The 21,480-nt window shown below is 48.0% G+C and overlaps 1 protein-coding gene across 1 annotated transcript in view; it reads left to right on the top strand.

Moving 5' to 3' along the window:
- Positions 1-15,514, top strand: part of tmem130 (transmembrane protein 130) — a 37,509-nt gene extending 21,995 nt beyond the window's left edge. The window contains exons 6-7 of the mRNA XM_028814226.2: positions 2,746-2,861; positions 14,233-15,514. Coding sequence (XP_028670059.2) covers positions 2,746-2,861; positions 14,233-14,415 — 299 coding nt within the window. The 3' untranslated portion in view covers positions 14,416-15,514. The remainder of the gene's footprint in view (positions 1-2,745; positions 2,862-14,232) is intronic.
- The last annotated feature ends 5,966 nt before the right edge of the window (positions 15,515-21,480 follow it).

Below are 21,480 nucleotides of genomic sequence, written 5' to 3'. Positions count from 1 at the left end.
TGGAGATTGTCGGTGATACGCTGTGTTCCTCTGGTACAGCTGTGTGCCATCATCATAATAGCACTGATAGGACTAGATGATGGGGCCCAACACCGATCTCTGGGACACTCCCATGCTTCGTGCCAGGACACGTGATAGGATCTCCCTAAGAGGTACAACTCGAACAACTTAATGGGCTGTCCTAGTGATGCCAAGGTCAGGGAGGGTGGCAAGGAGAATATGGTGGTTGAAAACCAGAGGAAAGATCTAGAAGGATGAGGACAGATGACATGTTGGTAATGCCAAGTGATGCCAAGGTCATGGAGGGTAGCAAGGAGGATATGGTGGCTGAAAACCAGAGGAAGGATGAAGACAGATGACATGTTGGTAATGCCAAGTGATGCCAAGGTCATGGAGGGTGGCAAGGAGGATATGGTGGTTGAAAACTAGAGGAAGGATCTAGAAGGATGAGGACAGATGACATGTTGGTAATGCCAAGTGATGCCAAGGTCATGGAGGGTAGCAAGGAGAATATGGTGGTTGAAAACTAGAGGAAGGATCTAGAAGGATGAAGAGAGATGACATGTTGATAATGCCAAGTGATGCCAAGGTCATGGAGGGTGGCAAGGAGAATATGGTGGTTGAAAACTAGAGGAAAGATCTAGAAGGATGAAGACATGACATGTTGGTAATGCCAAGTGATGCCAAGGTCACAGAGGGTGACAAGGAGGATATATGGTGGTTGAAATCTAGAGGAAGGATCTAGAAGGATGAGGACAGATGACATGTTGGTAATGCCAAGTGATGCCAAGGTCATGGAGGGTGGCAAGGAGGATATGGTGGTTGAAAACCAGAGGAAAGATCTAGAAGGATGAGGACAGATGACATGATGGTAACGCTAGCTTGCCATAAGCTGGCGACAGCAGTGAGCAGAGCCACCCCACCTGAACCCTGCGTGATTATCGTCAAGCAGTCTGTTCTAGAAAAAGAAGTAAGAAAGAGACCTGGTTAGAGATGGCACGTTCCACTAGTCAGCAAAACATGAATGCGTTTGAAGAGAAGCTCTGCCCAGAGCCACACACACACCGTTACACTATAAAGAGAACAGGGTGTGCTTCTCCTCTCCATTACCGTGTCCAGGTTTGGAGAATAAACATTCTTTAATACTTCGGCCACACAAGTCAAAACTGTCTCACACTAGCAGTGCCTATGGAAAACCGACCATGGCATCGGGACTAGACATAATTTATTTGAACTATTTTAAAATGAAGCTTCATCCAGAAACGAATGCCAGGACCAAATTCAGCCCCCCCGAAACCTGGTAAAGGAAATGACAATGACGGAAGACGAATCTGTTCAGAACTCGGGAAGGTCCCAAGTACGACTTGCCGGCATCAGCTGGAGCAAACACCGAAAACACTGAGCTGGTAAAACACTGAAAGTCGACAAATCTATCAAAAAGCTCCTCAAGAGGGAGGATAACCCTCAACCGCCGGCTTATGAACACATAGGGCAAAACTGATCTTCACACATTAAAGATTTGCTTAGAAAGAGAGCAGTAATCCAGATATGACAAGACCAACGCCTGGACCAGGTGTTGTGCCACACACTCCATCAGGTCCAGTCTGATCTTTGATTGAATCTACAAGGCCACTTGACAGTTGCCACTTGGTCATCAATCACCACCCCAAGGTTGCGCACAGACTAGGTAGGTGTTCGCAATAGCGACCCGAGGTGAACCGAAATGGGGATGCTGAATTAGTGGACGGGTTGGTATAACAAGAATGTCCATCTTTGCCAGGCAGAGCTGGTGATGGTGCTCCTTCCTTCAAGTTTGCAAAATAAGTGAGGCTACCAGGAACAAATTCAGCAACACAGAAAACCTGTTAAAAGAAATGGCGCAACAGAAGACGAAGCTGTGATGACCTCGCCGCTGAGAGGGAATGAGAAGGTTAGGTTGGGAGCAGGCCCTGATTACGGCACCCACCACACGACGAACCACCCGGATCAGGATTCGAGTGCATGACAATGACAGGTCGCTCATTTTATTTAAGCTCGAGTTCTGTTGTGTTAGACACCTCATGCTTTTTCTGTCCCAAAGGGCAACTCCATAAACATAAAGTCCAAGCGCAAATAGCTGAAATAAGAAGCCACAAGTTATGAACCTCGTTTTGGTAGTCGAGGGAAATCCTTAACTTGAATGTCTGATGAACACACAACACATCGTCACTCTCGGGCACCAGGACAGTAGGGCTATTCACTCCCAAATGGCATCCCTAGCTACATGCATGAATACATTGGTAAGGGTGCCCTCTTCAGACCATGTTGGACCGCGGGTCACGCTGTTTACTCCAAATTCATCTTATGGCCCGTCAATATGGCTGTGTCATTTCAAATCCAAGCTGAAAGGGGGGGGGGTGGGGGTAAATGATAAATGATCAGTAAGGCTGTCGTGAGAAAGACAAAAACACACACACAGAAGCTTGTGCATGGAGCGTCGCAGATAACGATCGAGAATAAATGAGAGCAGACGGAGCCCGCTGTGCCAGTGCGGCGTGATTCTAAAAACTCCGATCAGCTTCCAATTACGCACGGCAGGTGAGCCCAATAATGGCACCGGGCAAATCTGTCATTCGTCCGCTCCTCTGGAAGGAAGGCGGCACGGTGACAAAACCAAACACCACACTCGTGCATTTCAGTCACCGATGCAAAGCGATGTGACGCAGCTAACCAGCTTCTTGATTTTTCCCCCCCATTTCTTTGCAGTCACACACTTGTTCCTGTTCATCCTCCCCTGTGCTGCGCTCCTGCTGGTGACCATCGGGTTTATCGGGTTCTCGGCTTTCAGGCAGCCCACACCACAGATGAAGAGTCTGCTGGAGGTGAGTGATGGGACTACAGTGGAGGAGGAGGTGATGGTGGGATCACTTTTACTGTCACTGGTCACTCCGTCTGAGTGCAGTCGGCTCGGGAGTCCGGGGCTTGGATTTACGTTTTGTTATTTTAGTCCTGTTGCTTTGTTTTCTTTCTGTTTCCAAGTGCTGCAGTTTTGCCATAAATATTAATTTTGGAATGTATTCTTACAATTTTGATTAATTCTGTACATTATTCATTTATTGCTTTACCCCACCCCCCACCCCCCCCCCCCCCACCCCACCACTCCCCATAACCTATCGTTTATGGAAGTGGAGTGAAAGTTTTACATTAGTCAAAAATGACGATTTCCGGTTTCTAATGGATCTCGATGTTTTAGGCTCCCCGATACCAAAAACATCGATATCTCAGTGATGGGTGTGTATGTGTCTGTGTGTCACAGTTTCTTGGGAACGGTCCACGGCTGGACATAACAATACCAAACTCGAAACTTCAGCCTGTTATGAGATGACGATGTGCTGATTAGTTTTTGAGCCAAATCATGCGAGAGAAAAAAAAATGCTCTAGAGGAGCCCTCGAATACCGGAATTCTGCAATTAATGAGGAATTCTTCCCGTCAATTGCTATCGTAATGACCTATTTTATGATCAGAAAGATCAGAGCTGTAAATAATTACTGAACTGTTAGAGAAAAGTTCAGGTAACTTGGTTCTTATGGCACAAAGCCTACTGACGCTCACAATTTTTTTTTCTTATTGCTCCTTTATTTTGACATCCTTATGCCTCCATTTTAATTTAAATTTTTACCCCTTTAGCCACCATTTTGTTTTCAGTTTTCCTGATGCTGATGTTCCACCTGGCTCCATAAACTCAGAATCCAAAAATGCAGTGAGGCCTAGCAAAAAAAAAAAAAAAAAGGCCTAGTCCCAAACTCAAAGAGCAAGGCTTCGGCCTACACAGGCCCAACAAAAAAAGGCTAAAATGTCAGAACTGAGAAAGCGAGGAATGTGAAACTCTGCCCCAATTAACAAAAATAATGTTTTGTATACTTAAAGGTTTATTGTTAAGAGAATGCAAATACAAAAGCATAAAAAAGACATTACTGTACGTCTAATTGGCAAACCAAGCAAAACAAAACCGGTCCGCAATTCCAAAGCTTAATCCTAAACCAAACCTCACAGAGGAGGATACCAGGGGTTAAAGAGCTGGCCGGGCGAGGCGAGCAGAGAACTGAAACAAGAAATGCTGTCCAGCCGAGTCACATCATTAAGCCAGAACCGTAGTGAAGAAAATCAAAGCTAAAGTCGAGAACCAGGAAATCGAAATAGCAAATCTAATACACCCATACGGGTTGTTTATAACTGGAGTCTCCGCAGACTCGAGTAAGACGACCTTTTAACGTGTCAATTCAAAATCAATAATGAGTATCAAGCGTAATCACAATGTCTAGTGCTCTGAACATTAACCCTTAAACCGCCACATACATGGGGGGTTAATGCACTCCCCCGGAGGGCAAATACTTTTTAAGGAAATGTCACAATTCACCAAGAAGAAGTGAAATTTTAATGGAACACATGCAAACAGCATCACAATTACTGCAACACTGAGCATTTTACACACTGCCAATATAAAAAAAGACTACTGCAACAATCTATTATTCTATGTGCAAGGTGCAAGTGACGCCATTGATGAAACTCCGCAAATCAATTGCGCTTGAACTGACTGTATGCAAGAACACACAGAGGCCAACGCTAATGCCTGCAGGCATGTCTAGTGTGGCGGCTCAATCCCAGGGACAGTTAGGGGGCGCCAGTGGTCATGAGCTGGCTGCTCAACGAATGGACGTCGCCAAAGATACTCGGCCCTGGCGTGCTGGCAAATTGCACTGGCAACCGACTATAGCCGGTTCCGGCGGTTTCAGGGTTAATAAGGGTCTGATCACTGATAGATGTTCGCAGTAAGCCCAGAGTTAGAAGAAATGTGAAATTTAAGAGATTAATTAAAGTGGGACTCAAGTTCAGGTGCTTCATGGTGCATTAAATCAAACACACAGCCACGCAGGCTCCACAGACAGTCAAATGGGTCGCCCTTGTAGAGCTCAGCAACTTTAAATGAGGCGCTGCCACCTTTGGATGCCCTTTGCCACAAGTCAGTAAGTGAAGTTTCTGCCCCTACTCAACTGTAAGGGCTGTCATGGTGACGTGGATGCGTCAAGAAGCAACAACAGCAGCTCAGACCACACAGACTCGCAGAGAGGGGCTGCCGAGAGCTGAAGCGCATAAGAACGGCCCGTCCTCGGTGGCATCACTCGCAACAGAGTCCCCCAAAAACAGCCTCTGGAAGCCACATCAGCACAAGAGCTGTGCATCAGGAGCTTCATAAAATGAGCCTCCATGGTGGAGCGTAAACCCATTACGTGCAGTGCCAAGCGTCGGCTGGGGTGGTAGACTCTGGAATGGTGGAAATGTCTTCTCTGGAATTGGTGAATCACACTTCACTATCTGGCAAGCTGATGGACCGGTCTGGATTTGCTGGATTCCAGGAAAACTCTACCATCTAGATGGCATACTGCCTACTGTGAAGTTTGGTGGTGGAGGAGTCCGCTCAAGTTGGGGAGCAGGCACTGGTACAGCACGTTGCCACCCACCACATGATGAAACAGCTCAGGATCCTGGTTTGGCAACTCCCCAGGCAGTCCCACCCTCCTGAAATGACCCTCTGTCTGCCAGGTGTTACGTGAGCGTCCCCTTGTCCTGGTCCAGTCACTCGGATCCTCAACAATGAGGGTCCTGTGAGTCGGTTCACCCTCTGGGAATCACGCCACATGGCCATAGTGCCGTAACTGACGCTCCCTCACAACGCAGGTCTTGTGCCTCATTCGGGACTCCATGAGCAACACAAAGTCAAACCAGCCGACTCGGGGAGGTCTAAAACACTGAGATTCATCAAAATCTCGAAATCGAATTTTTGTACGATACTAATTCTTTCCCTATGAGAAAGTAAAACAGACTCAGGGAGGTCGAAAAAGTCAAGATTCATGAAAATCTCGAAATTGAATTTTTGGACGATTACAATTCTTTTCCCTATGAGAAAGTAAATCGGATTCTGGGAGGTCTAAAACATCAAGATTCATCAAAATCTCGAAATTGAATTTTCCGACGATTACAAATCTTTTCCTATGAGAAAGTAAATCGGACTCAGGGAGGTCGAAAAAGTCGAGATTCATTAAAATCTCGAAATCAAATTTTTGGACGATACCAATTCTTTCCCTATACTTTGTAAACAAGAAAGAAAAAAGGAAGAAGTGTTTCATGGGGTGTCCTTACTTTTTCACAAGGTGACGCCCTTCCTGCCATGTATTATATAACCCTGGCATCCCATTCAAGGGTGGGGGTCCTGCCATGCGCCTGACAGACCCCAGCTACCTGTAACCCTGAATTGGCAAACGTGTGCTGTATCTTCTACATGTATTTAAATATAAAAAGACCTTTTTAATTCAGAAATGGCGAGGCTTTCAGTGCTGTGCCACGTGGTGGACTAATTGGCGCGCCTGAATTTTTCCCCTGTCGTCCGTAAATGAGGTCTCCCATGTCGTTTTTGTTTTATTCGATTTATTTAATTCCAAATCTCGCACGGTATCCTCATTCTCAGACTTTTCATGAATTTTTAAAAATCCCTCGTCCTTTTGGAGGCTGCTGCTGTTTGAACCTCACATAAATGAGGCCCACTGATCTGGTGGCTGAGGCCGCTCGCACGTACGACCGCCGATGGATCGTGCTGTCAAAATTCTAAGCGGGAGGCTTTTTTTAATGTTATTTATTTTTTAATTTATATTTTCTTTTTATTATTTCTGAAGCCCAGTTCTCCCCTCTCAGTGGGATCATTCTTACCGGAAGGCAAAAAAAAAAAAAAAAAAGTGCTGCAACTCTCTGCTCTGCCCAGCATTTCCACCAGAGGGGAGTAAAGAGCCTGCTCTGTTTTCATTCACTGCTGGCGCTTCTTCTCTTTTTTTTATTTATTTATCTATTTATTTATTTATTTATTTTCTTTTTACTCCGTAATTAGATGTGATGTCTGTCGTAAGAGCGACGTGCTGCACCCTAAGGGACGCTGAGTTCTAAAGCTCCATAATTCATCTTTAATTAAATTATCAACTCGGCTCCTGGCCTGTTCCTGCTTTCTCCTGCCATATCTAAGTGGAGTCGCTCCACCCCGTGTTTCTCTTGCTTTCCCCTCCATGTTGCTGATGATGATGATATGATATGATATTATTTATGAATTTAGAAGAACTCGAGCCCACCGTTGCCGTGCACTCTAGAGGCCTGGTGATGTCAGGACAAAGCAGACGAGTGTCTTATCTGAAATTCCCATCTCGGAAACAGCCTGTAGGAGCCATCGGATACGTGCAAATAATGCAATAAAAACGACATCAAAATTGCATGGGAGTAAGCACAGGGGACATCCAGTATTAATGCTGGACTCGGCGCCGTGAAGCTCGCGCTCATTAAAATGGTTCTTGGGCTGACGTCCTCATGTTAAGCCAGTCTCCCCCGTGTGTGTGTGCGCGCTTGACCAGTAGCAGTCCAGATTGTAGCCACTGGTGCTCCCAGTTTGGACTCCACTGACCTTCCAATATTCCAAGATTTGCTGTCAGGCTGAATGGCTACTGTGAGACTTTGCTACCGTTGTTATATTTCAACCAGGGTGCCTCCCTTGGTTGGGGTTGAAATGCCTTTTTTTTTTTTTTTGCCCTTCCCCCACCACAATAACCTTACATCTACGGGGGAGGAGCAAAAGCTTTAGACTCGTCAAAAATTTCGATCTCCGGTTTTCGACGGATCTTGACATTTTAGGGTCCCCCAATACTGAAAACATCGATATCTCGATGACGGGTGTGTGTCTGTCTGTGTGTCACAGTTTCTTGAGGATGAAGCCCAAGATGCCCCAATTAAGCGTGTTGAACAAGAACATGGAGACACGGTTAGAAACTTGTTACGGGTAAATTATTAAATTACAGTTCCTCCCTGTGTGGATAGCGCTTTGAGTACTGAGAAAAGCGCTATATAAATTATAAATTCTTCTTCACTCAGAGAAACACAAAACCAAGTAATGTGGTGGAGCGCAGGCACAATGGGGACCTTTGGTCGAATCTCGTCGACTTGTCCTAATCGATCTTCAGATATGAGCATCCCGTCAGGAGTACCGTGAGCTTTGCGAGGGCTTTTATTTTGATACACTCACACTGGAATTAGTGCCGGAAGGACTTTTTCTGTGACACTTTTTTTTGTTTTGTGCCCTCCCCCACTATAACCTTTTGTCTATGGGGCAGGAGCAGAAGCTTCAGATTCGTCAAAAATTTCGATCTCCAGTTTTCGATCATCTTCTGTTTGGCTTACGTTATGTGAAATATTCTGGTGGCTACTGACTCTCCTGGCTATGGTTCTCGGTCTACAGCTTGCTCTCATGTCACAGCTGTTATTGCTTTGCGCTTTCCTCTACCATAACTTATCGTCAATGGGGGAAGAGGGAAAGCTTCAGATTCGTCAAAAATTTCGATCTCCGGTTTTCGACGGATCTCAACGTTTTAGGGTCCTCCAATACATCGATATCTCAATGATGGGTGTGTGTGTCTGTGTGTCACAGTTTCTTGAGGATGAAGCCCAAGATGCCCGAATTAAGCGTGTTGAACAAGAACATGGAGACACGGTTAGAAACTCGTTACGAGTAAATTCTTCTTCACTCAAAGAAGCACAAAACCAAGTAGTGTGGTGGAGCGCAGACACAATGTGGACCTTCAGTCGGATCTCGTGAAGATCTTGTTCTCGTCGACTTGTTCCTAATGGATCTTCAGATATGAGCATCCCATCAGGAGTACCGCGAGCTTCACGAGGGCTTTTATTTTGGCACATTCACACTGGAATTAGTGCTGGAAGGACTTTTTTTGTGACACTTTTTTTTCGTGCCCTCCCCCACCATAACCTATCGTTTATGGGGGTGAATCAAAACCTTTAGATTCATCCAAAATTTCGATCTCCAGTTTTCGATGATCTTCTGTCTGGTTACTGACTCTCTTGGCTATGGTTCTCGGTCTACAGCTTGCTCTCATGTCACAGCTTTTATTGCTGTGTGCCCACCCCTACCATAACCCATCATCTATGGGGGAAGAGGGAAAGCTTTAGATTCGTCAAAAAATTTCGATCTCCGGTTTTTGACAGATCTCGATGTTTTAGGATCCCCGATACAGAAAACATCGCTATCTCAATGATTGGGTGTATGTGTGTGTGTGTGTCACAGTTTCTAGAGCTAAAACAGCTGGATGGAAAAATACCAACGTCAAAAGTTAAGCCTGTCATGAGATGTCGGTGTGCTGATTAGTTTTTGAGTCAAATCGTGCGAAGAGAAAGAGGCGCTCGAGAGGAACCTTCAAATACCGTAATTCTGCGATTAAAGATGAATTCTTCTCATCCGTTGCTATCGTCATGACCTATTTTATGATCTGAAAGATCATCAGAGCGGAAAATGATTTCTGAAATGTTCAAGAAGAGTTCAGGTAACTCAGTTCCTGGGGTGCAAAGCCGACTGACGCTCTCGTCCAGCTTTTATTGTTTTTTTTTTTTTGTCTGTCTTGTTCATTTTTGATCCCTTTGTTTAGGTTGAGAGTGTTGGTCATTTGCTTTCTCCGTACCTCTGTATCTTTATGTTCCTTGGGTTTTGAGGTGGGGTCTCCTGCTCATCACCGTCAAGCGACTGCCCTCAGACCTCAACTGAAGAAAAGCAGCAGTCCTTTGCGGTTCATTGTGATTGTGCTTTGTGATGTGCTGAGTTTCTCTCGTTTTTTTTTTATTTCTCTGCTTTGGTAATCTGCGGTGGGTTGGCACCCTGCCCGGGATTGGTTCCTACCTTGTGCCCTGTGTTGGCTGGGATTGGCTCCAGCAGACCCCCGTGACCCTGTAGTTAGGAATATAGCGGGTTGGAAAATGAATGGATGGATGGATGCTTTGGTAATTTTTTTTTTTTTTAATTTTATTTTTTAGATTGTTTGAACCTGTGCTCTGTTTTTCAATTCTTCTCTTTTGGATTGTGCTTAGGACTTGAATTGCTTCTGCCATTTTAGGTGTCCCCCCTCTGTGCCTTTTGTGCTCTTCAGAGCTTCATTGTTTCACAGAGCATTTTATCCAAGTAAATCTTTTTTTTTTTATTTTTATAAAGATTCTTCATTGCCCTTTGTGTGAGTAGCCGGGTTCTCGATGTGGGCATTTTGAGTATTGGCAGGACTTTGTGTGCTTGGCAACCCTTTAGATCCTAACAGCCATGCCCTACGATGAATGGGCACCTGGTCCACAGTCCCGCCGCTTGGGCTCCTTACAAATGGATCTTGTTGGTCTGATGCCAATCCTTTTATACCCGTCTACTCTGCAAATCCTCTGCTAGGCTGGGTGGAGACCCCCCAGTGGACGGTTATTTTCAGGTCTCACCAGGGATGCTCAATTGGTTTGTGGGAGCCTCTGGCAGTTTACCGTTTAGGGTTGTTCACTGCATTTGAACTTCTTACATTTCAATAGGAAATGGAAATATGGAGGTGCTGTAAACCTTTTGAGTCGTGATGTGTTTGTGTGTGTGTGACACATACGTGCGTTTGTGTGTGTGTGACACATACGTGCGTTTGTGTGTGTGTGACACATACGTGCGTTTGTGTGTGTGTGACACATACGTGCGTTTGTGTGCAGAAGTAGGAATGCCCACTCCGACTCTGAGCCACAGCATTAACCGCTGAGAGGCGACATGAATAAAACTGATGGCCCGAGCCTGATGTTACTCGATACTCTTTTGTAAGTCGCTTTGGATAAAAGCGTCTGCCAAGCAAATAAATGCAACTGATGATCTCGCCCCGGTGGCACCAGTCCGGTGCTGGTAGATGTTACACAGCAGTTCTTGAAGGCGAGGCGTTGGAAACGGGTAGAAATGGGCCAGAGTGGAGACCTGAGTGACTCCCAAAAAAAATAGCTGGTCAGGTGGCGTGGTTGGTACCCACCATAAAGTGGTCCAAGTAGGGACGGCTGGGCAACTGGCGACAGGGTCATGGGTGCTCTCTACATTGGGCAGTGAAGGTCCAGCCTGTGTGGTCCAATCCCACTGAAGAGCCACCGCAGTGCAAACTGCTGAAAAACTTCATGCTGGCCATGAGAGAAAAGAGTCAGAACACACAGGACATCGCAGCTTGGTATGTAGCCACACTATCAGTCAGAGTGCTCGTGCAGACCCCTGTGGTAACAATGGGCACATAGGCATCAGAACTGGACCATGGAGCAACAGAAGAAGAAGGCCCAGTCACTGAATCACGTTTTCATTTGGATGATGTGGACAGCCGGGTGTGAGCGTGTTTGCCACTCACCCTGGCAAGAGATGGCAGCAGGATGCACTATGGGGAAAAAAGGCAAGCCAGCAGAGGCCATGTGATCTTCTGGGCAAAATTCTGCTGGAAAACATGGCATTCGTGTGAATGTAAATTGGACACCATGTACCACCTGCCTAAAGACTGTTGCAGACCACGTACACCCCCACAACGGTAATCCATCATGGCAGCGGCCTCTTCCAGCAGGATCACGCGCCCGCGTCAGACTGCAGACAGCGTTCAGGAACACGACAAAGAGTTGGTTTACATTTTAGTCAGCCGACTGGATCAGCAGGCACCCTTTGTGTCCCGCTTAGTCACCCAGTGTGGCCAAGTCCATCCCTGGCTGACACGAGAACATAAGGAATTTGGCAAATGACAGGAGACCCTTCAGTCCTGTTTGTTTAGTTCATAGCTCAGCCGTCCCAACATCTCATCCTGATTCTTCTTAAAAGTTCTCAGCGTTTCTCCTTCAACTCCATGTCGCGGTAGTTTGTTTGTGTAAAGAAGGGCTTCCTGGCTTCAGTCCTCCATGCACTTCCGCTCAGTTACCACCAGGTGTCCTCTAATATGCAATTTATTTTGCAGGATCTGCTTTCTGAATGCCTTTGGGGGGGGTAGTGAAGACCTGGATGAGACCCCCACACACAGTCTCCTCTGCTCAGACTGAGCGGGTTGAATGCTCAGAGTCTGTCAAGTCCCATGATGCACTTGGCCGCTCTGTTCTGCACAGCTTCAAGTGCGTCTTCCTTAGAACATAAGAAATGTGACAAACAAGAGGAGACCATTCAGTCCATTAGTCCCACTAAGAGCTCAGCTGTCCCAAGTATCCCATCCTGATTCTTCTTAAAGGTTGTCAAAGGTTTCTGCTTCGACTCCATGACTCTGTAGTTTTGTTTCAGATTCTCACAACTTTTTGCGTAAAGAAGGGCTCCCTGGCTTCAGTCCTCGATTCACTTCCCTTTAATCTCCACTCCTGTCCTCGAGTTCGTGACTCCCACTTAAGTTAAAAGCGTTCTGCTTTATCGATGCCTTTGAGGATAATGAAGACCTGGACGAGACCCCCACGCAGTCTCCTCTACTCAGACTGAACGGGTTTAATTCTCCTAGTCTGTTACAGGAGGACATGTCCTCAAGTCCCATGATGCACTTGGCCACACTGTTCTGCACAGCTCTTCCTCAGAACATAAGAAATGTGACAAATAAGAGGAGACCATTCAGTCCAGTAGTCCCGCTAAAAGCGAAGCTGTTCCAAGTATTGCATCCTGATTCTTCTTAAAAGTTCTCAGCGTTTTTCTGCTTCAACTCCATGACTGTGTAGTTTGTTTCGGATTCTCACAACTCTTTACGTAATGAAGCACTTCTTGGCTTCAGTCCTCAATTCCATCCTTTATCCAACCCGCTATATCCTAACACAGGGTCACGGGGGTCTGCTGGAGCCAATCCCAGCCAGCACAGGGCGGAAGGCAGGAACAAACCCCGGGCAGGCTGCCAGCCCACCGCAGTGCACACACCCACACACCAAGCACACACACGGGACAATTTAGGATTGCCAATGCACCTAACCTGCATGTCTTTGGACTGTGGGAGGAAACTGGAGCACCTGGAGGAGAACATCCAAACTCCACGCAGGGAGGACCCAGGAAGCAAACCCGGGTCTCCTTACTGTGAGGCAGCAGCGCTACCCACTGCGCCACCGTGCCACCCTGTCCTCGATTCCCTTCCCTTTAATTTCCACTCCTGTCCTCGAGTTTGTGACTCCCCCTTAAACTGAAAGAGCCCTTCGTTATCAATGCCTTTGAGAATAATGATGGATCAGCAGGCACCCTTTGTGTCCCGCTTAGTCACCCAGTGTGGCCAAGTCCACCCCTGGCTGACACGAGAACATAAGGAATTTGGCAAATGGCAGGAGACCCTTCAGTCCCGTTTGTTTAGCTCATAGCTCGGCCATCCCAACACCTCATCCTGATTCTTCTTAAAGGTTCTCGGCGTTTCTCCTCCAACTCCATGTCTCGGTAGTTCCTGGCTTCAGTCCTCCATGCACTTCCGCTCAGTTACCACCAGGTGTCCTCTAATATGCCATTTATTTTGCAGGATCTGCTTTCTCAATGCCTTTGGGGGGATAGTGAAGACCCCCACACAGTCTCCTCCGCTCAGACTGAACGGGTTGAATTCTCCGAGTCTGTCACAGAAGGACATGTCCTCAAGTCCCATGATGCACTTGGCTGCCCTCCTCCGCTCAGCTCCGAGTGCTGCTATGTCTTTCTTGTCGCCCATGGCCTTGTGGGTAAAGCGGACGTTGGGAGGCAGCATCCCCCGTACCACCTGCCCCCCCAACTCAGCACGGACTTCCTGTTTAATTTCCTCCCTCGCTGCTCTCTAGCGCCCCCTTTCTGGTTGACCCCCCACACCACTCTCCTTCTTTTTGAAGCATACGTGTAACCCCTTCCTCTGAGTCTAGGATGCCAGCTATGGCTCTGTGGGTTACTGATGGACAGGTCTGTGCCTATGTGGGTGGTGATGGGGATTATAGTGGGCTTCTGACTGGAGAAGCCCCTTAGAGACAATCTCTTGCTTGTTTTATTGTTATTTTTTATTCAGTTGTAGCCCCCGTTTAGCTCCGTGTGCTGCAAAGCTGAATCCTTAATTATTATCCATCCGCAGGGCTCCTCTGGACAGATGGGAGACTCAAAATTTTGGGCACAGCCAAAGCGTCTCCATAGCAACCATCCTGCTTTTTTATTTTATCTTATTGTATAATTTGTCTGAGGCAAAAAGAGAGCAAGAGAAAGAATCGAGGATGAGTTCAGAGGCCCCTGCACTCTGGGGGGCGCTGCAGCTGTCGATACATGACTGGCGAGGAGGGTTTGTGAAGCGTGGTGCCCCCCCCCCCCCGCCCGTTCACTTTTACAAACGTAGACTTTTCTCATTTCTTGTCTCGTCTTGTCATGGTATCCCATTCCATCTTCTTTTCCATTCTCGTTACAGGTCACCGATTTTCATTTTTCCAGCCCCTCCAGCAAGAACCTCTCTGGGGATCATCCATTGGAGGTCACCAAGATGGGGCCGTGCTGTGCAGGCTGCTCTCCGCACTCGGCGACTGAAGGGGGCACCGAGGGCTCTCCTCTGCTCCCCAGCGGCTCTCCGTCTGTCCGCTCCTACCTGGCCTAGTGGAGGGCCGCGTTTGGAAATATTAGGGTGATGGTGGTGGTCTCCCCTTTATTGTTATTGTTATTTTTTTTTTTTTTTTGGTCCTTGCCAAATGGAACTGTTCCAGCCAGCCAAGTGAAGCACTAAGGATGTGACTTTGAGGCCTACCAGGAGGACAAGGGGTACATCTGCCACCGTCAATAGTGCCCACTCCACATTTTGTCCTGTAGTTTTGAAGTTCTTGGCTTCCCCTTAACACTCGGCTTCATCTTTAGTCCATTTGCCATACTTGAGTGTTCCTCTGCTCCCATTCACTGCGGGCTTTTGCACTTGAACCCTTAGCACTTCCTCACTGTACGTTTATCCCTCCTCTCTGTCTGAGCAGCAGCTTCAGTTCATCCCTCTGATCTCGTGCCCTCCATACTTGTTGCACTAGAACTCTAACTTGCTCCCCCCCCTCCCTCTTTGTAACATGGCCCCCCCAATCACCTTTTTCTCGTAGTTAAACTTCAATTCCCTTACCTTCTGAACCTCCACCCCCCCTTCTTCTAATCCCACCCCTCCACCTCCTTGTCCTCTGCTCCTTGCACTTGATTGGATAGCCATGCCCCATACCTGGGACCACCGTCCGCTCTCTCTCCTTTCAGACAACACCCCAACATACTCACACAGGGGTCCCCCAGACTACTGGGGCTCACCTTCAGCTTTGTCTCTCAGAACCCCCCCCCCCCCCCAAATAGCTGGGCTCTGCTAAGCTCCACACTCCCCTTTGACAGAACCCCATAAGGGGAATTGCATTCAGCACTCCCAATATTAGACATAGCCCCCCCCCGACACTCCTGTTGCCTTAGTCCCCCCCCCTCATCTTAAATGGCTTCTCAGTTCTGTCCCCCAATACATGTCCCCCTACTACAGTATGTTCCTGGCCCCTCTTGTGGTCTTCAGTTCTTATAGAGAGCCCAAAAACAGCCCCCCCCCCCCCTGGTTACTCCCCATTTTAGGAAAGTCCAACTATGGGCTGGGCTGTCTGAGCTCCCCACCCCTCTTAGGCAGGCCCCCTCAAACTAATCCCCCTACTCTTTCTCTTCTTGGATAACCCCCCCCCCTTTTCCTGACCATTCTTAATTACCCCCCCCCCCCCGCCCAATAATTCACCTCCTCAGAATTTTGGACTTTCCTGATATCCCCACCCCTGTTAAACAGGACCCCCTCAATCAAATCCACCTACACTTTCTCTTCTTGGATAACCCCCCCCCCTTTCCTGTCTGGCCCTTCTTAATTACCCCCCCCCCCCCCCATTGCCCAATAATTCACCTCCCCAGAATTTTGGACTTTCCTGAGCTCCCTAACCCGTTTAGGCAGCCCCCCCCCCAGCTCCTGTAGTCCTCAGGCCCCTTAGACAGCTCTCTCTAACAACACTCCCCCCACCTGAGCCCCCCCTTGGCTCTTTGATTGCCCCCCCCCCCCACCTCATCCTCTGACGCACGATGAAATGGCATTCTTCTGTCCCCCTTCGTCAGTCACAGTGGGGGAGGGGGGGTTACTATTAAGCTCATCAGGAGGTGATGCCCAATGGAGAGGAGCTCATCCAGCTAGCGGTGGTGTCTCCAGTTGTCCATCTCACTCGGGTGCATCTTGGCAGCGTCCACCCAGAGGACTTTTGGACAAGTGGCCAGCAGATCATCAGACCATACCAGCACACTCCCATTGGCCCCCGTGACAAACCACCGGGCACTGCTGCGGCCTGTCCAGCCGAACCGGAAGCCTTGGCCTAGAAGCTCCGCCCCCGATCTTTCCCCCTGCCCTTCTGATTGGACGTTCCGGGATGAGTGGCGTCTGCTCCCTGACGTTGCTCTTTCTACTTTGTTCTCTTCTTCGCGCTTTGTTCTTCAAAATGAAATGAATAAATGATAGCATTGTTGCTTTTCCAGGAACAAATGCAAGGAATGAAAACGCTTGTTCCGAGACGCCCCCACCGGTGCCGCTGTGTTCTCCGCCCGCTGGATCAGCCTGCCAGCCTCATAAATATTTTACGCTTGATTTGCCGGCTGTTTGGAGTTCTGTTATTGACAGAGGCTCGCCTTCCACCTCTCAGCCTTTTGCGTGTTTGCATACGAGTCGCATTCTGATGGCTGACCTACTTTCTTCTTTTTCTTTATTTTTTATTGTCTGCAAACTTGAGGCTGCAGCCCAAAGTCCCCTCGGGATTTTATGACCAACTGGATGTTCACACTTGAAGATTTTCTCCGCTCCACTCTCACCCCAGTTTAGGTGCCACGCCGAGGAGCTCCTTTAGGGTGTCATGGTGTCTCGTGCCCAGAATTGACAACTGAATCACTTTGACCATGTGTGCCCACTTGGGTTGTAGTAGGTGTGGTCACATTGGGCATCTGAACATCACCCCTGGCAGCCGTTCACACTTCTTGGGAGGGGGTGGCATGGAATGTTGGAGGGGAGCACAATTTGGCCATGAATGTGGAAGAAAGTTTCTGCTCAGGGTGGTGCCCTCCTCTTAGTTGCTCGTCCTTCCTGAGATGGCACAAACTTCAATTCGAGAACAACCCCAAAACTCTGTCCCCTTCTACATAGCAGCAGGCAGTTACAAAAAGCGGCACGACGGATAAGTTTTCGGTATATCACATCAGCTTGTCACCCTTGGGGTGCTACCAGGGCAAAACATCTGTCTTTCCTCAGGGTGGATGGCACAATACCTGACAATTAACTGACTGCCATTAGTGGTGCCAATTGGGTATTCTCAGTTACCATGTGTGAAAGTGGGCACCACATCAGGTGCCAACCGACTGCCTTTGACAGGTGATCCATTAGCTGCCCTTGGTGGCAGCAAGATGGCACATCTTAAACTGATTGCTCGTCCTTTTAGGGATGACTTTTAGCGGACATTTCCTGTTCTTAATGGAGCAGCAGGGGGGCATGACAGCTGGCAGTGATTGATTCTGCTGAGCGAGGAGAGGCACAACATCTGGCAGGAACTGCCTACCCGTAGTGAGGGTTTAAAGGACCATGTGTGGCAGGGGTCTTTGTGGAATGAGCTGCTACATGTGACAGCACAGGGGCTGACTGTATATGGAAGATGGGCACACAGAGAAGGGACTGCCAATGCTGGATGGTTAGGGGGTCCAAAATTGGTGATTATGGCATTAATTATCTGAACTGGATGTAGAAGCAGGATGACTGATAGAGCACTGATTGTTTGCCATGTGTGAAAAGTGGTCACGATGCCTGGCAGGCCCAGGTGAATGAGCAGGATGCCAAATCTGACAATGATTTGTCGGTTCCCTGTGGGCATAATCTAGTAGTGATTGGCAATTGTCAGGGATGGGGATGAGTTCTATCTTTGGAAATCATCAACCATCTTTGTTGGATGGAGCACGACTGGCATTGACAGGCGGGTACAGGAAGGCTGGAAATGCGATTAAGAAATGGTGTCACCTGTGTATGAGTCGTTCATCTTGGGTTTGTGTGGCACCTTTCATGGGCAAACAGCTTAATGCTGCTTCATAGAATCCCAGGCTTCTTCTCACTGCCTGCTGTGGTGACATCTCATAGTGGGCATGACGTAGCCCTCAATTGTGCTTTTCTTGGGGTCTTAAGATATAATCGGGCAAGTGGACTGGTATGTTAACTGGACTGTGATCTGCAGACAGGCATTGGTCATCACCTCTGATATTTGAAAGAAGTGGCAGTGGGCAACCATCCCAGTCCAAAGCAGCCTTCCGGTCAGTTGATGTTGATATAGCGCCTTTCATGCTATGGCTCCAGACATATATTTTATAAAATGTATAAAGAAAGTTGGGGCACTGATGCCTCTTGATCACACCTAGGCACAGATTGACCCACTTGCATGCTGAGTGCCCCCCGCTTTGTTGGGACATTCGGCGCCCTTGTCTGTTAACAAAGTGGGGAGGATTACAGGGAGACTGGCGTCATTAGTCTGCTGGCATGCATGGAAATTAAATCAGTAAACCCAACACTAAACATTAGGTGTCGCTATGTGCCCCTCCTTCTGCCCTCTTCAGGGTCCCGACTGCTCAGCTAGTCAAAGAAACGGGCTGCCCCCATACTGGCAGATTAAATTGAGCTCAGAGTTGTCATTTAGTTCTGGTCATGTGCCTTCCTGGGTTTCAAAAATTCCCCTGACACCACCCAAAAATATGTTGCCCCCGGACTGTATGCAAATGCCTAGCAGTGCCACCACGTCAGAGCCACCCAAGTTGGCTGACATCAAGGGCAGAGCTGGTGAATCAGCAGCACCACCTGAATTATCCATGACTCGACAGAGCGTGACTCGGCCTCTCCTGCTTGGTGTCTCCTCGTGTTAGCTTTGGGCTGTGCCAGGACCTCTCAGCGGGTCTAATGCACAGGGTGCCATCACCCATCAAGTCAAGCTGGACATGGACTGCCAAACTACAGCTAGGTAAGGAGAAACCTTCATTAGTGCAGGGGCTCAATGTGCTGAGTGTGGGCACCTGGAGTGGCATCAAAATTACACTGTAGTCTGATTGGTGGCAGGGCCAATGTTGCGAGTTCCTGTGCCCAGAAGTCATCAAAGAGGCATTAGGGATCCAGGTTTCTTCAGAAAGCTGGCATCAGGGGTGGTATCTTATTTCTGTAATGACCTGGATGAAGAGGCTCTCTGGTGCTGGATTGTGGTGTGATGAGGTCAATTATTCTTACACTGGCATTAGTGATGGCACCAGGATGTGGCATTTTGGGAGTAACTGAATTTTTTCTGCTGTTACTCTGCAGCACTTTGATGGTATTTTAGTGTGCCACTCAGTATAGTTGTGGCTGGATTGGTGGCATCAGGAGGTTATTCTTCACCACGGGCACCAGGAGATGTTTCCACTGTGCAGTGGCCTGGTTGGTGGCATTCGGAATGCCATGACTAACATATGGACCCCTTCACTTTTCTCATGATTTTAGGAATTGTTACAAATTCATTAAAAATAAAAATCTCAGATATCCCATTGGCACAAATACTCAGATGCATCTGTCCTGTTGATCGTCATCGAGATATTTGGTACCCACCTGTGGTCAGTTCACTACACTGGCCACATTTGGAATGGCACACAGCTGGCTAGAAAAGGTGGCACACAGGTGCCCAAAAACCAAACAGTGAGGTTAAAGGTCATTGAGGTCGCCCAGAGCTCCAGGATTGCATGTGCAGCATTGAAGGTCCTCAAGAGCACCGTGGCCTCCATAACTCTTCAATGGAAGACGTTTGGAACAACCAGGACTCCACCTGGCGAAAGTGAGCAACTGGAGGGCCTTAGTAAAACTGGTGACTAAGACCCCAATGGCCACTCTGACCTGTATGGAGATGAGAGAAACTTCCAGAAGGACACCCACCACTGCAACACTCCACTAATCTGGGAGTTATGGCAGACAGAAGCCTCTCCTCAGGAAAAGACAATTGGAAGCCCACCTGAGATTTGCAGAAAAGCCCCCGAAAGGACATTTAAGACTGTGAGAAACACGAGTCTTTGATTAGTGGCTTGTGTCACCGCTCATCACCTCTACTATGCCATTCCAACGGTGAAACATGGAGAAAGAGCAGAAAGATGGCCAGCTTCACCTGGAGAACTGCACTGAAGACCACCCTACACTGGTGACATCCTGTGCAGGCCTTATGCACCACTGGGCACGAAGATGATAAGTAATTAAGTACGTAAGAGAAGTGACCAAGAACCTGATGGTGACACTGGCCATGCAGCAGAGAGCTTGGGTGGGAATGGAAGGACAACCATCACTATGACTTAATGGCTGAGTCACCACATGGAAGCCTCGTCCCAGTAAAAGAAGCTTAGGATGTGCAGAAAGACACCTAAAGATCTCTTAGACTGCGAAAAACGAGACTCACTGGTCTGACAGAACCAAGACTGGGCTGTCAAGTCCTAAGTACCATGTCTGGAGGAAACAATGCATGCTGATCATCTGAACGGAGCAAAGCCCAGAGATATCCTTAATGAGGACCTGCTCAGGCCTGGCGCTGAGGACCTCAGAATGAGTCAGAGGACAAAGCAGAGACAGCACAGGGGTGACCAATAGGGACGATTCTGGGCATGGGCTTGAGTGGCCCAGTCGGAGCACAGACTTGAACCCAACTGAACTTCTCTGCAGAGACCTGAACATAGTTGTCCCCTGCAGGGTCGTCTTAACACATGGGCACGCTGGGCAGTTGTTAGGGGGCTCCATGCTAATCTGTGTGTGGTGTGACTTGCTGAGTGGTTGTGTAAAGAAGGGACCCCAGTGCACTGCTTTTCTCGGGGGCCTATAATGCTGTTATAAGACGGCCCTGGTCCCCTGATGGTCTCCATCCAGCCCCACAAAGCTGGAGAAGATCTGCAGAGAGGAACAGCAGGAAACCTCCAAAGGCAGGGAGGGGATGTGAAGCTTATCACGTCAGACCCGAGAATGGCGGCCAAAGGGGCATCAACAAAGTGTGGAGTGAGGGGGCTGAAGAGTTTTTTTTTTTTAAATTAATTTGGACCCCCAAAACCCATCGTCTATGGGGGGGGGCGGCAAATTTTGCTTTAGATTCGACAAAAATGTCGATCTTCAGTTTTATGGATGGATCTCGACATTTTAGGGTCCCCTGATACCGAAGACATCGATATCTCGATGACGATCTGTGCGTCTGTCTGTCTCTGTGTGTCACCGTTTCTTGAGGACGGTGTGGAACTAAAACGACTGGACGGAAAAAAACACCAAACTGGAAACGTAAGCCGGTTAGGAGATGAAGATGTGCGGAGTAGTTTTTGAGTCAAGTCGTGCGAGAGAAAGAGGCGCACTAGAGCAGGGGTCTCCAACACGTCTGCTCGCCACCCCTTTCCAAGTAACTCGCCAAAGGGTTAATGAATCCTGCATAAATTTTGAAAACTTGATTAGTTAAATTAGGGGTGGGCAATCTTTCCAAAAAAATCACATCACGATCCTTTTAACAGAAAATCACGATCCGCAATCTGAATTGCAATCTCTCTTTTCAATGACTTGAGAGAATATCTGGACTCAAACTCATCAAGACCTAAGTAACATTTTATTTTAAATATCAGACAAAGTTGAATT

This window comes from Erpetoichthys calabaricus, chromosome 11, assembly GCF_900747795.2.
Source record: "Erpetoichthys calabaricus chromosome 11, fErpCal1.3, whole genome shotgun sequence".
Lineage (NCBI taxonomy): Eukaryota > Metazoa > Chordata > Cladistia > Polypteriformes > Polypteridae > Erpetoichthys > Erpetoichthys calabaricus.
The sequence above is the reverse complement of the archived record's forward strand: the minus strand, read 5'-3'. Positions and strand labels throughout refer to the sequence as shown.